Genomic DNA, 15,348 nt, shown 5'->3' with positions numbered 1-15,348 from the left:
CGTATGGGGATCCTCTAAGTGTTTGATGGATGATGAGGTGGGTGATGCTGGCTATGGTGTCATCCGTTGCCCTGCTATGTCTATATGCAAACTAATACGGGTCAAGTGCTGGATTGACCCCTAGCTTGAGAACAGACACCATGTACTTTTCAAAACACTTCATATGATGTTAATGCCACAGGTCTAAAGTTATTTTCAGTTAGGCAGTTCTTTTTGGCTATTGGCGCTAAGATTGTTTTTTTCCAGAGGGTGGGGACAGTATGTAAGTCCACAGACTTCTGAAAAATGGTGCACCACACTGGAGGGAGCTCTTTTGCACATGCCTTTAAGAGCATTGCAGAGATGCCATCAGGGCCTGTGGCTTTTTAGTGCATGTGTGTTTGAAATTGGACTGAATCCACTGAGAGTTAACTACAATCCTACACCCAGGGTCAGTAGGGATGTTTTGTATTAAGTTGTCACCTTCCTCTGTAAAGTTACTGTTTTCAAACCTAGAGAAAAAACACATTTAATTAATTTGCTTTGTCCAGATCATTATCTGTGAACATGCATTTGCTGGTTGTATTCATATTAGTAATGGCCTTGATGTGGGTCTTGATGTGGGTCTGGCTCGTCAGGCTAGGTGAGTGGTAAAGCTCTTATAATCTTGACTAAAGTTCGCCCAAAGACATGTGGGAGACTCCAAGGTCAAATGGAAGAAGGTTCTTCGTTCTGATGAGACCAAAGTTGAGCTTTTTGCTCAGACTAAATGCACCATCCCTAATTTGAAGCATAGTGGTTAGCATCATGCTTGTAAGGTAAAGTTAAAGTGAAATGGGCAAAATATATGGAAATCCTGGAGGACAATCTGATTCAGTCTGCAAGAGAACTACAACTTGGAATAAGATTTACTTTCCAGCAAGACAATGAGCCGAAGCATACAGCGAAAACTACACAGAAAAGACAACAAGGTGAATGTTCTGAAGTGACCTAGTCAAAGCCCAGACCTCAATTCTATAGAAAATCTGTGGCTGGACTTGAAAAAGGCTGTTCACACTCGATCCCCTTCCAACCTGACAGAGCTTGAGCAGTATTGCAAAGAAAAATGGGTAACACTCCATAATAAGGTGCCATAATAAATAGCAAACTAGTAATTACCTAACCCTTTGTTAATATTTGTTAATTGTTACTAAAATATCTATTTGGCACAAGTTAATAGTTTTTTCATCATTAATTTAATATTAGTTGTTTGCATAAAATCTGTATGTTAATATTTTAACAAATCTATGAACTAATATTGTATTAATATTTGTTAATAGTTAACTAAATGTCTTTTTGGCACTAATTAACAGTTATTTCTTACATCATTTAAATGTTAACTGTTTATTTACAAACTATATACTAATATAAATGTTAATGACATATTATTATTTATCTAGCTTTTCTGATTAGCTTTGTGGAGAATTTATGGTTTATGGCTTTATGGTCTTGTATAAGGCACACCTGTCTAGTGTTTGAAAGTAGTGTACTCTTTGCCTTTGGAAGTACTATTTGGTTGCTGCTTGAATTTGGTGAAATTCAGGGGAGGGTTGTAACAGAGTTAGAAATATAGTTTAGTGTTTGTATGTGATTTTCGCCGTAATTAAGCAGCTTTTTTGAGATTGGTGTTTTGGAGCCCCCTTTGGAGAAACGGTATACTGCCGCTCTGCTGCGTTTTGTCCTTGCATTGTTGCCATAGCTGATCAGAAGCGGTATGCTTTGCATTGGGTAGGTTGGCTGTATAAAGCTCTCTCCACTTTGTTTTCATTTTGTAACTGTAAAATGTTGTTTACGTTAAAAACTTCGATATACCACCTGTATTATATTACTTTACATGTATTGTTGGGATTTGGTAGCAATTCTAGCAACTTAGAGAACGTTTATTAATGTTTTCATTATGACCACGAGTTCATACACACGAGTCTAACGTGACAAGCTGTAAACTCCGCTAGCTACTTTCCATGCATTCAGTGTAGTTAAGCTTAGTGCTCATGGAAAGTGCAATTCAGTCTAGCAGGAAATGAATGTAGATTTAGTTTAGCATTATGTTTATGCATTACCTCCGTATCGTCTACGTCTGTGAGTGTTTAGTGAGTCTCAGAATATTAATAAACTCGTTCTGTGTCGCACGTCTCCCTTGCTAGTAAGGCTGACAGTGATGGTATAGGAATCATGCATGTAATAGCCCATTAAACTACTTTTTATTTTGCTTGTGCAGATGCTGTTTTATGTATGCCAGTGTTTGAAGGCATGTTTCGTTTTAACTTTTCCTAAAGGAATAAAAGTGATAAGCCAGTTTTGGTCTCAGTCCCTTCACTGTCTGACTAATAGTAATATATTACTAATATATTAATAAAGCTTAACCAACTTTATGATAAGGGTCCCCCATACTGATAGTTATACATTACTAATATATTAATTAAGCTTAACCAACTTTATTATAAGGGTCCCCCATACTGATAGTTATATATTACTAATATAAGCTCAACCAACTTTATTATAAGGGGCCCCACGCTTATAGCTATATACTACTAATATATTAATTAAGCTTAACCAACTTTATTTTTACTTTATTGTGTTTTTTTCTTGAAATTCCCCTTCGGGATCAATAAAGTATCTATCTGTCTATCTATTGTAAGGGTCCTATGGGGAGTGGTTCATATTGGGATAGGCAGAAGCACAGTTTAATATCAATTAGTTAAATAATAAGTCATTAACTTTTCTATTAACATATAGTTTGTAAATAAACATTTAACATTTAAATGATGTAAGAAATAACTGTTAATTAGTGCCAAAAATACATTTAGTTAACAATTAACACATTAATACAATATTAGTTAATCGATTTGCTAAAACAATAACATACAGATGTTATGCAAACAACAAATATTTAATTGATGATGAAAAAACTATTAACTTGTGACAAATAGATATGTTAGTAACAATTAACAAATATTAACAAAGGGTTAAGTAATTACTAGTTTGCTATTTATTATGGCACCTTATTATGGAGTGTTACCGAAAAATGGAGTAAAATTGCAGTATCCAAGCAAGACTATTTAACGCAGATGCTTTAATCTACTAAATGCTGACTTGAAGGGGGTGAATATTTATGCAATTGCTTATTTTGCATTATACTGTATATTTCTAATTAATTAACATTACTTTGTAGAAATCTGCTTTCACGTTGACATTACAAAGGGGATATTTGTTAATTATTGTAAAAAAAGATTCCATTCATAAAAGTAGTAAAAGGGGAAATATCCAAGGGGGTGAATACATTTTATAAGAACTGTACTACATCATCAAGACATTTTTGGTGCAGGCAGGTGCAATGATGCAATATGAATACATTATAAACATTTATGATATGTTTATAATGCTTCAAGATCACTGAGTTTAAGTAAAGTGTTACCCATTTTGACATAGACTTACACATTTTGTTTGAAAAGGTCCATACTGCAGCAAGTATTGTAATTCACAAAATACATTACCCGTTTTGAAAATGAAACTGGTGCCACTAACTAATAATACACTGCCATTTTCATCTTATGTTCTATATTGTTACATTTACATGATATAGTGGTATGTTAACACCAATACATGTAGCAGACATACCTGCTGTAAGTAAAGTGTCATGGAAATGTATTTTGATAACATTCAGAGAATGTACTGTGTTAAAGCAGGTGAGGACATAGGAAAATGAGACTGACTGTGTGCACTGACTTTCATCCTGAAGGACATTCATGTGAATACTTGATTTGATGGAGTGCTGAAAAATATGTCAAAATGAGTCTTAATATGGTTGGTATGGTTTGTATGTCTGTGCTTTCATTGTGTGTGTGTGTGTATGTGTGTTATAGCATTCCCTCCATGAAACTAGTATTCAGGTGTTGTATAAGGACACGTATGAAGCTCATCTCCTTCCGAGTGTTCTCAAAGATAATACGTGGTTCATCTGACATGCAGCGTAGAACATTTGGGGCCATCACCATTGCTAGATTATTCACATCCATTTTAGTTACACTGACGTTAGAGGACTGGGCAAAGACCTGTTAAAAACAGAGAAAGTGACAGTAAATATATTTAGGTATGAAACACAACTGCAAAATGGCTATATATATAATGTAATCCACCTGTGGTAATAATGAACAGCACACTACTCTCTAGGCTCGAAATGTTTTTAGACGTGTCTGACATGGATACAGATAGGGATCCTAATCAATGGTTTTGCATCTCCACTTTTGGCTCTTGAAATATTTTGATCTGGTGATGGCAGTGCATCCAGGTGTAATTCTCATAAATGCCCATTCAAAGTTGTCTTAAAAAGGTGTGAACGTGTTTTGAAAAGGGTGAAATGGAAAAACGCACCATAGCCTAAGGCTTTGTTCAGACTAGTGTTATTTTTTGCAGCTGCCAGCGTCCGTTTTACATTATAATCCTATGGAGTAGACTGTGTTTTCAAAAAAGCCCTTTTAAAGTTTAGCGCCCTACATCATACGTTTTTTGACAGCTGACCAATTACAAGTTGAGTATGAGACATTCGTATTCAGTAGAAACTGAGATGATAGCAGTGAAGAAATGTATTATGATCAAGTCAAACTTCATTATACCTATACTTATACCTATATAAAAATGATTTCACTATTGGAATCTATGTCATGTCAATCTGGTGCATTTCTCCTGATATCTTATTAATTAGCTTTCAAAAGACTTATTTTAAGAAATCTATCAATGCATGCTTAAGACAGTATTATCTGAGACTTTGCTTCATTTATTGTAGTATCATGTATTCATTATTGTGGTTGTAAGTAATTATCATATTTCACTACTTGACAGGCTAAATAAATACATTTTGGAGACCCCTTAAATGATAAAGTTCAGCAGCAGACAAGCTATTTTTGGACACACACCTGCAAGAAGCGGATGAGGTAGCAGAGCACAAGTTTGTTGATATGTGGCAGGCTAAGTGCCACATTCACAGCAGCTTCAGGAGAGTCGCAGTGAGATATACACTCCTCATAATATGCATGTGGAATCACAGGTTCCTCCAGTTCCCTATACCATAACTTCAAAAGAGATGCTAAAACAGAAAATGAGACACAGAAAGAGAGAAAAACAGTCTCAGTAGTACAACAGAGAAGGGATAAGAAACAATAGCATATCCTGGTGAGCGAAATCAAATCTGCTGTGAAATGTTCACTTTTTCTTATAAAAGTAAGAAACCTGGTACACTAGCACAGTTTTATGCTTTTCACATATTACCTGGAATATAAGGCAAAATAGGTGAAAGAGGAAATAAGGATAATTTGTGCTCATATGAGAATGGGTTGGCACAATTATTGGGGAATCTTAGAATAAGGATCATGTATTAAAAAGCTTGCTACCAGCTGGATGCCAAGCTACTGAGCACTGCATTGAAAATCATTTTGTATATTGACTGTGAGCCCTCCCATATACAAGTTTTAAAAAGAGTCACTAATTGAACCAATTATAAACAAATAAACAGACTATTGAAGTATCATGCTAGCATTTTGGCATGATGGAGACTCATTCCACGTCGATTCAAATGCCTCAGACACTTAACATTTCAGGGTAGAGTAAATTCAGGCTGGCTTCAAGGCTAGGTTGAAATCGGCCCCATAATCAAATCCTAATGACATGTTACCGGACTGAATTTCCTATAAGCTGCCCAGTGGATATATTGGCAGCATCTCAACAGAAATATACATATGCCTGCTCCAACAACTACCCTGCTTCATCAGAGTGTTGAGGAATCAACACTCAAATTTAGTTTTGGTTATGCATTCAGATAACACTGACAAGAGATGTAAAAAAGTCCATGAGTGCTAGTTTGCTAACATCAAAACATTGCTAACTGATGGGCTTATGTTTTCGGAGAGACCGTAGCTTTGGCTATCTGTTTGCACTCGGCTAACATTGACAGAGTTATTGTGGTATAAATTATCAATATGGTTTGTAGATATTACGTTGAGAGAACAAGTTTGAAACTGTAAAACATATATTTATATAACCTCAATGGTAATCATCAAAAACAAAATCAGGTTTCTAGGCCAAGTATACTTGCGTATACAAGGAATTTGGTCTCTGCATTTATCCCATCCATGAATTAGTGAACACACAGAGCACACAGTGATCACACAGTGAGGTGAAGCACACACTAATCCCAGCGCAGTGAGCTGCCTGCAACAACAGCGGCGCTCGGGGAGCAGTGAGGTGTTAGGTGCCTTGCTCAAGGGCACTTCAGCTGTGCCTACTGGGCACAATGGTCGGGGTTCGAACCGGCGGCAACCCTCCGGTTACAAGTCCGAAGCGCTAACCAGTAGGCCACGGCTGCCACTAGGGTTAGACAGGGTTCCTACGCAGTATGGAAAATCTGGAAAAGTATGGAATTTGATTTTAGTAATTTCCAGGTCTGGATAAATATGGAAAAAAGAAACAAGGGCATGGAGAAATATTTGTGTTCCCAGACTATTGCATCTACAGTACTCACTTCACTCAGGTCGTAATGAACCATTCCCTGTTGTGTAGCTTAATTGTCAGTCCACATCATCAAGATACAATTGAATGGGGGTCCTCAGAAAAAAGATTCTCCCACAAGGGGACCCTGGTACCAAAACCAAATTGAGAACCCCTGTTCTATGCAAGTGCCCTACACCATTGTCAAGTCAAGTCAAGTCACTTTTATTTATATAGCACATTTAAAAACAACAGGAGTTGACCCAAAGTGCTTTACATGGCAATGAGAGGTTAGGCAACAGTTGAAACATAAAAAGGTGCCCAGGGATACACAGATCTGACTAAGAAAATATAAAAAAAGTAAAAGGAAAATAATATTACATGAGTAAAATTAAGAGGTAGTACATTAGAAAAAATAAAATAAAAATAAATAATAGTAGTAATAATAATAATAAGATCAGTAGATCAGTTGTGCACTGGTATGTTTGCGTAGCTCTGCTATTTTCGGCTAAAACACTGGTAGACTTTTTTGATTTTGTAAAACATACCAAGACATGGATACTGCATTATCTGATAAACTGTTATTGCAAACAAATAATACTGTTTATGGTGATTTATGAGGCCTCTGCCAGCAGTGCACTATTCTCCAACATATGTAGGCTATGCTGTATCTACAGAGAACTAAAAATGTGAGTGCACCTTCCAACACAGCACTGTTCAACGAAAAGTATCCAAGGACTACCCAAGTTTATAATAAACATCATTATACAGCTCTTTACAATGCTAGTAGAACGCTCGATTGACAATGTCTAGAATATGGTCAGAAAAATGAACTGTGGCGCAACTGGCTGGGTCACCTGCACCGTACGCTGGCGACCCGGGTTCGATTCCCGCCCCGTGGTCCTTTCCGGATCCCACCCCGACTCTCTCTCCCCCTTACTTCTTGTCACTCTCCACTATCCTGTCGCATTAAAGGCATAAAAGCCCAAAGAAATATACTTTAAAAATAAAGAAAATAAAAAAAATGTACCAAAAACTTGAGTATGGAAAATGTGTAGGAACCCTGGTTAGATGCCTTGCTCAAGGGCACTTCAGCCGTTCCTACTGGCCGGGGATCGAACTGGCACCCCTTCGGTTCCAAGCCTGAAGCCCTAACCAGTAGGCCACGACTGCCCCATCATGTAATACAAAAAAAACAAACTATTAACACAACTATGACTCTGTGAAAGAACTAACCAGTTACAAGGAAGGCAATGTAAAAAGTTAATAAAAGGATTGTGATCTTTTAGTATTGATGTAATGTCAACATAATAAATAATAATGTGGGTAGTAGTTAGGAGTGAATACGCAAAGCAACAACATTTCAGAAAAACTAAAAGCTTAAAACAAATAATCAAACCTTGCCATCCCACTGGAACTGTTGGATGCAACAGGGTGGGGCAGATTAGCTGTTACTAATTAAGCTTGATTGAGTGACAGATGAGAGAAAGATCTAAGAGTGAGCATGCCTGCAATGTGTGAATGGAGCGATGTACCTGGGGTCTTAATTCCATTGACAACCAGGAGAATCCGTAACTTATCCCATTTTTTGTTGACATTAAAGATGTCAAAAGGAGGGAGGGATAGGAAATTTGAATAACAGTATATAGACATTGCAGAAATATATTGCAAATTCCAACTCCATACCCTGCTCCAAGTTCAATACCTATTCCAGGTCCAGCCCCAGTCCTATGCCAAAGAACTCAAGCTCCAATACCTGAAACCGTACCAGGTACATCGGGTGCTATGTTATTGTAGAATCAAGGCATTCAAAGTGTTTTACAACAAGGTTGAGCTGGACTGGGATATGCGGGACAGTAACACCAGTTCATCAGTTCTTTTACTCTAAGATAAAATCGTCAAGGAAGAGACCAAGAGCATAATACCAAAGAAAGAGAAGATACCATTATAGAAGTAACAATAAAGATCCCAACAATAAAGACCGCATCAATGCTAGTAGCATGAGCAGGGCCCACACCAAAAGAACCATAAAATGAACACAAGGTACCAGCAACAAGATCAGTAGGAGAACCAACAACTCAACGACCAACTATGCAATGTGACAGATTATAGATTTAACCGTGCTGGTGAAGACCATCAACCAACGGCTTTTGAATTAAAGTTTTACTTACGTTTTTACCTTCACCAAGCTATTCATGAGTGTAAAACTACATTAACCACATGAATTCCAATACAAATGTCAAGTTTTTGCCTGAAATTGCACTGTGCTATTTACGAGGGCATTGTTCCCACCTCTTTTGGGGTTTCTTGTGGACTATTTAGATTGTATGTCAGGTATAGACTGACTACACACAAAATATGGAATAATTACAAAAAAGTCTCTATTTTTGCATTCACTTTGTTGGCTCAATGACTGTGTATAATATAGACTATACATCTGTACAACTAATATTGGATAATACATCATGAAGATTCAATTTCTATGGATTCTTGTGAATATTTCAGTACCCAATATGTTGCATCTACTTACTGTGCTGCAGCTACACTGCAGCCAGAGGTTGTTTTTATCACCTATTGTAAGAATGTTCAAAACTATCCATAATTCTTTTGTGTTGATCTTGTGGGTGTATGACATCAACACATATGTTGTTTGAATAGAAACTCAACAAATAGTAATATGTTCCTTATACAAGATGAAAAGACCATAATGGCATAGTCGAAAGAAATTCATGTTCACTGACATGTTAATGGTGATAATTACCTCTACCCATTTAGATGCTCTTCGAGTCAAGTCAGAGATACAGTAGAAGCCAGTATAAGAATGAGATAGGAAGGGTCATTTTTTACTTTGCAAATCTTTTTTGGAAAGATTTTTGGAATGGCATCTTTTGGTGCGACTGTGCAAGTCTCAAAGGAGGGAATGTGAAATAAAGTATCACTATGGTTTGTAGACATCAAGATGAGAGAACGAGTTTGAAACTATATATTTATATAACCTCAATGGTAATCATGTAATACACTGAAGTTACTCTGCATTGGTGCGGTGTGTTAAGGGGGTGGGGGGGTAGAAACAGAGTACCGGCAGACGGTGGATCGCTTTGTGGAGTGGTGTGATAGCAAAGAGATGGTGGTGGACTTTAGCAGGAACAGGACAAAGCCAAACACCCTCACTGTCCTGGGGGAAGAGGTGGAGGTGGTGGAGAACTATAAATATCTGGGGGTTCACATAGACAATAAACTGGACTGGAAGCATAACACTGAGGCTGTCTACAAGAAGCAGACTCTATTTCTTGAGGAAAGAAAGCAGGCTCTATTTCTTGAGGAAGCTTAAGTCTTTTAATGTTTGCACTAAGATGTTACAAATGTTTTATCAGTCTGTGGTAGCAAGTGCAATTTTCTTTGCTGTCATCTGCTGGGGTAGCAGTATCAGGGCCAGTGACTCTAACAGACTGAACAAGCTGATTAGGAAAGCAGGCTCTGTGCTGGGGACTACTCTAGAGCCTCTAGAGTTGGTAGTGGAAAGGAGGATGTTGCAGAAATTGTTACACATCATGGACAATGCATCACATCCCCTACACAGTACACTGGCAAAACAATAAAGTGTTTAGTTGGCGGTTTCGCTAACTCAGTTGCAGTAAGGACAGATATAAGAAAACCTTCTTACCCACAGCAATAGCACTTTACAACGACTCTCCTTTGAGTAGAGAGAGACAACTTATCTTTTAAATCTTAATATCTAATATCTAAAATGGAGGCAATTGTCTTGATTTATGTCTTATTAGGCAGTTACACTTTGGTACTTGGATGTGTATGGTACCTTGACAGCTATCATATGCTATGTCTTGTGGGTGAAAGTAATTTTTTGTTTATGTATGTGGACTAAGTGTGTGTGTGTGTGCTTGCTGTATGTTCTTAAGGCTGCTGAAACAACTGAATTTCCCTGTGGGATAATTAACGTATATCTATCTATCTATCTATTCCTAACTAACATTAAATAACTTTAACTAATACTAATTATTAGTACTAATTATTATAGTATTACTAACTAATACTAATTATTAGTACTAATACTAATAGGTGCTCTAAGCGATGCTGGGTAACTTCTGTTGACTTTAAAACAAAACAGAGAGCTAGCTCGCTACTTCCTCTCCCTCCCCCCCGTGCTCCTCCCGTGCAATTGAAACTCTCCTAAATGCGCATCTTGTCTGTGATTTGCTGAAACAGTTTGTTATGTTTTTATGGGCTAGGTTTGCCCAGGTTGTTTTGTTGCCGGTTTTGGAGCCTGGGCTGTCCACAGAGATCACATTTTTTTACAGTGTATGTTTGCAGTAAGTGCCAAAATGTTTTAGCCTAAAAAACCTGTGGCATGGCTTAGAGCACCTTTAACATACTGAAGCTATTCTAGCTAGTTATTCTCTTTGTGTGTTCTGTATCCCAATGTCTCTCTGTTCCTCACTGTGGCTGGGCGAATTCTGTTTGAAAAAAGCGATCTCGGCCTTGCAGCTGCGGACATAAACCGTCATCAGAGACGGGCTCTACTAAAAACAGCTAGTAAAGAGCAAACAAGTGAATGATACTGTATGTAACCCATGAACAATGTGTGACCTGTGATCACTGTATAAACCCTTGAACTTTGTGTAACCCTCTGAATTTGTGTTACGGTGAAAAGTTTGTACACTTGGCAACAACACTAGCAAAAGATAAGACCGAACGACGTTCCACTCATAACGTCACATGTGGGTTCGAAGTTGCCAAATGTTGTGTCAGTATCTAAGGAGGGTTATACATATTTGGTGTTCGACAATTGTTCGGGAGTGCGATCGTGCAATCCACTCAGGCTCTGCGCTATGTAGACATTTACCCAATTGGGTAACACTCCATAATAAGGTGCCATAATAAATAGCAAACTAGTAATTACCTAACCCTTTGTTAATATTTGCTAATTGTTACTAAAATATCTATTTGGCACAAGTTAATATTTTTTTCATCATTAATTCAATATTAGTTGTTTGCATAAAATCTGTAAGTTAATATTTTAACAAATCTATTAACTAATATTGTATTAATATTTGTTAATAGTTAACTAAATGTCTTTTTGGCACTAATTAACAGTTATTTCTTACATCATTTAAATGTTAACTGTTTATTTACAAACTATATACTAATATAAAAGTTAATGACATATTATTATTTATCTAGCTTTTCTGATTAGCTTTGTGGAGAATTTATGGAATTTATGGTTTATGGCTTTATGGTCTTGTAGGGTATATAAGGCACCCTACTGCCAGTGGTTGGTTGTGTGAGAGTTTGCACACCTCTTCTTCCACTTCATCCTTATTGGATACCTTTGTGGTTGGCTGTCCTGTAATTGGTGACCCTGTCTAGTGTTTGAAAGTAGTGTACTCTTTGCCTTTGGAAGTACTATTTGGTTGCTGCTTGAATTTGGTGAAATTCAGGGGAGGGGTGTAACAGAGTTAGAAATATAGTTTAGTGTTTGTATGTGATTTTCGCCGTAATTAAAGGAGAATTCCAGTGTGATGTTGACCTAAAGTGTATTGAAACATGATACCGAGTGTGAAAGTATGTCTCATAGCCCATCTCGGCTTGTCCCCTGCACTCCAAAAATCTGGCTTAGTTAGCCGATGCTACCAACAGCTTTTTCAATAGTGGTGCTTTGGCATCGGGCTAGCCATGCAAATAAATCACTGTTTTACACCCATTTACGAGGCTCAATGTATCTCCACACTTCATTGGTAGACTTCCGAGGGCCCTGACATTTAAAACGAGACATTGAGAACTTTGAAAAAGCACTGGTAGTTTACTTACAAGACGATTTATACAGACAGTATCTTCACAAAGTTTAGCGTTTGCAGCCATCTTGAATTTAGTCACGATAAGTCAAGCAACGAGTAAGAATGAACAAGTATGATAAGGGATCAGATTCCAAAAATAATTCAGTGGAAATGCATGGATTCCAGTTGCTGCTACTGGAAGAAACTGGAATCCATGCATTTCCACTGAATTATTTTTGGAATCAAAGTGATAGCAAGATTCCTAGATCAAGTTCCAAGTTTTAATGTTGAACAGTTCTTTAGTAATTGCATACAGAAAAATCCTGGGAGAGAGTTAGAAGAAATGAGAAGGGCCTTTAACGTCAAAAAGGAGAAAAAAGGGATAGAGAGAAGAAACGCAATGGAAATGGACAGAGGTTGTAAAACATTTAAGAGATTGTTGAAATTTGATTGCACTGTAATAATTGGTTTTGTAAGCTAATGCTTCAGTTAAAAAATTTCCCATTAGACCCCCCCTCTCCAAACAATTTTTAGTGACCCTACCCCTGTGCTGACCATTTTGATAGTTTATGGTCATGTGATGGACTGACAAACATACCTGTTGCCCAGTAGTCATGAAGGCTATACACAATGTAGTTCTCAGGGTTCGGCGTAACTTTCGGCAACTTTCGGTAACTGTCTACACATTTGTGCAGGACTGAGGCAATTAACCTTTTTCCGCCTATGACCCAGAAGCCCGCTGCTCTCAGGGCCCCTTCTGTGAAGTGACGGCCTTGATGTTTGACATCTTCGTGATACTGTCGAACCAGTAGCAGAGAAACATGACATGTTCTTGGGCAAGATGATGGGGTTCTTTTCCAGAGTGCTCAAGTCAGCGTGTTTCAATCTTCCACCCACACGAATGAGGTCACCCTCAAGAATAAGTCTGAGCTTTTGAATGAAACAGTCTTTGGTTACAGCCTGTCCGAGCTCCAGAGCTGAGCTCTTTTGTGAAGACATCTTCTTGAGCGGCTCTGATGATGACGTGTCTTGCCTGATCCAACTCATCTGGAGTACGTGGAAGGCTGCAGTGGTGCCATCCTTTACTATCATGGACGTGGACGTGCTGTGTCTGTAAGCTCTGGCTATGTGAATTAGTAGCGCAATAGCCCTTGTGAGGAAGCGCATGGAAGAGAAGCGCTGGAAACGTTCAGCGCTAAGGCCTTGGGTTTGAGTCTGAGCCAGGAAACTACTCACTTCATGGCGGATGTCCGAATCTGATTCTGGGTTTACAAGTCCAAATGGCTGACTTGTGTCTTCCTCAGGTAGTCTTTGTTTGTGCAAAAAAGCTGGTCCAGTGAACCATGTTGTCTTTGTCAGTTGGGACGCAGGAACTGACCTGGATGCGTGGTCAGCCGGGTTGTCCTCTGTGTTGACGTAGAACCATTGGTCGGGTCTCGTGGACTGAAGAATTCGGCGGACTCGATTATGGACATAAATGTAGAAGCGTTTGGTCTGATTGTGAATGTACCCAAGCACCACCTTGCCATCACAAAAGAATTTGATTGTATCCAGCTTCGTGTCCAGTTCATCTTGGATGAGTTCAGCGACCTCCACGGTTAATACTGCGGCACACAATTCCAACCAAGGGATGGTAGGTTCGGACTGTGGGGCCAGCTTAGCCTTCCCTAAGATGAATCCTACTTCGACTTGTCCCTCAGCTTGAATGGTTCTGAGATATGCCACAGCTCCAATGGCCTTTGTGGACGCATCAGAGAATACACATAACTCTGTGTGTTCTGCATTGGAAAGTGACGTTGCTGTGTATGCACGTGGGATGTGCAGCTTGCTTAACTCATTGAGTGCCTTCCATGCGTTGAGTGCCAAAAACGTAATATTACGTTTTTAGCTTTTTTTTTAAATTACGAAACTAGACACTCTAACACACCTTATATGTGATTTTGGGAACTCTGTGATGACTGGAAATGAAATATATGACGATCGAAAACTCATGAAAACGCACAATCTGGACATTTTATCTGGACATTTTATCATAACTCGGTTGCCGCTTTGGGTCGAATCAGTGACGCATGCACGTCAGGTCAAAACCAGGCCATTTTCGTGGGTCTATCACTAGGTGGCAACACTTCATATTTCATGAAAGACTGAAACTAGCCACTGTTTAGCTTGGGATTTCTCAGGAACAGAGGCGTGTAGAAATACACGGTTTGCACCCACCGAGAGCTTAAAGTCTCACCTTTTAATCGAGCCATTGTATGTGTTCATAGCTATAACACAGAATATGTTGTGGCTGTACAAAAATCAGCAACAATGATCTAGATTGCTGGCACTCTAGGACAAAGCTCCCGAAAACAGCTTGGCATTCAATGAGTTAAGTCGTGCAGTGACTCTCGCCACGCTTCCCATTGCTTCAGCTTTTGTTCTGGAAGAGGTGCATCCCAGTCACATGTGTCAACACTGAGTTCCCTCAACAGACTTTTGCCTTCAATGGTCACAGGTGCGACCATGCCTAAAGGATCAAAGACGCTATTCACTGTTGACAGAACTCCCCTGCGAGTGAAGGCCTTCTTCTGCTCTGAGACTGCAAATGTGAAAGTGTCTGTCGTTGTCTCCCACAGCAGTCCTAAACTGCGTTGCACTGGTGTGGCTTCACCACTGAGGTCAAGGTCTTTCAAGACGGCTGTCTTCAGGTGCGAATGCCTGTAGGACGGCTTCCCTGTTTGAGGCGAACTTGTGCAGCCTTAGGTTCGATTCACTGAGAGAGGTCTGCGTTTTCTGCAGGAGACTGATGGCTTCTGCTTCGGTGGGCACACTGATAAGCCCATCGTCTACATAGAAATAACGTTCGACAAACTGGACTGTGTCTTCTCCATGTTTGTGTGCACATTCGTGGATAGCTCTCCTCAGTCCATAGATGGCCACGAATGGGGACGGACTGTTGCCAAAAACGTGAACAGACACCACGCGGATGCTGCCAGGCTTTTGCGGGTGGTAGACTCCGAAGATTGGCAGGTACCAACACTCTTCATTCTCCTCTAGTCTCATCTCTGGTTTTCTC

General features: G+C 38.9%; 1 protein-coding gene across 3 annotated transcripts in view; it reads right to left on the bottom strand.

Moving 5' to 3' along the window:
* The window catches only part of arhgap39 (Rho GTPase activating protein 39), a 121,774-nt gene that overhangs the window by 17,250 nt on the left and 89,176 nt on the right, over nucleotides 1–15,348 (bottom strand). Inside the window, exons 9-10 of one of the 3 annotated variants that reach the window (XM_048251885.1) lie at nucleotides 4,932–5,101; nucleotides 3,284–4,070 (exon numbers count right to left, since the gene is read on the bottom strand). The exons of the other annotated variants lie outside the window; for them this stretch is intronic. Coding sequence (XP_048107842.1) covers nucleotides 3,876–4,070; nucleotides 4,932–5,101 — 365 coding nt within the window. The 3' untranslated portion in view covers nucleotides 3,284–3,875. Of the gene's footprint in view, nucleotides 1–3,283; nucleotides 4,071–4,931; nucleotides 5,102–15,348 lie in introns of those variants that run through there. 3 annotated transcript variants of the gene reach the window in all.

This window comes from Alosa alosa, chromosome 9 (genome assembly GCF_017589495.1).
Source record: "Alosa alosa isolate M-15738 ecotype Scorff River chromosome 9, AALO_Geno_1.1, whole genome shotgun sequence".
Taxonomy (NCBI): domain Eukaryota; kingdom Metazoa; phylum Chordata; class Actinopteri; order Clupeiformes; family Clupeidae; genus Alosa; species Alosa alosa.
Note: the sequence above shows the minus strand (reverse complement) of the source record. Positions and strands in the feature narration are given on the sequence as shown.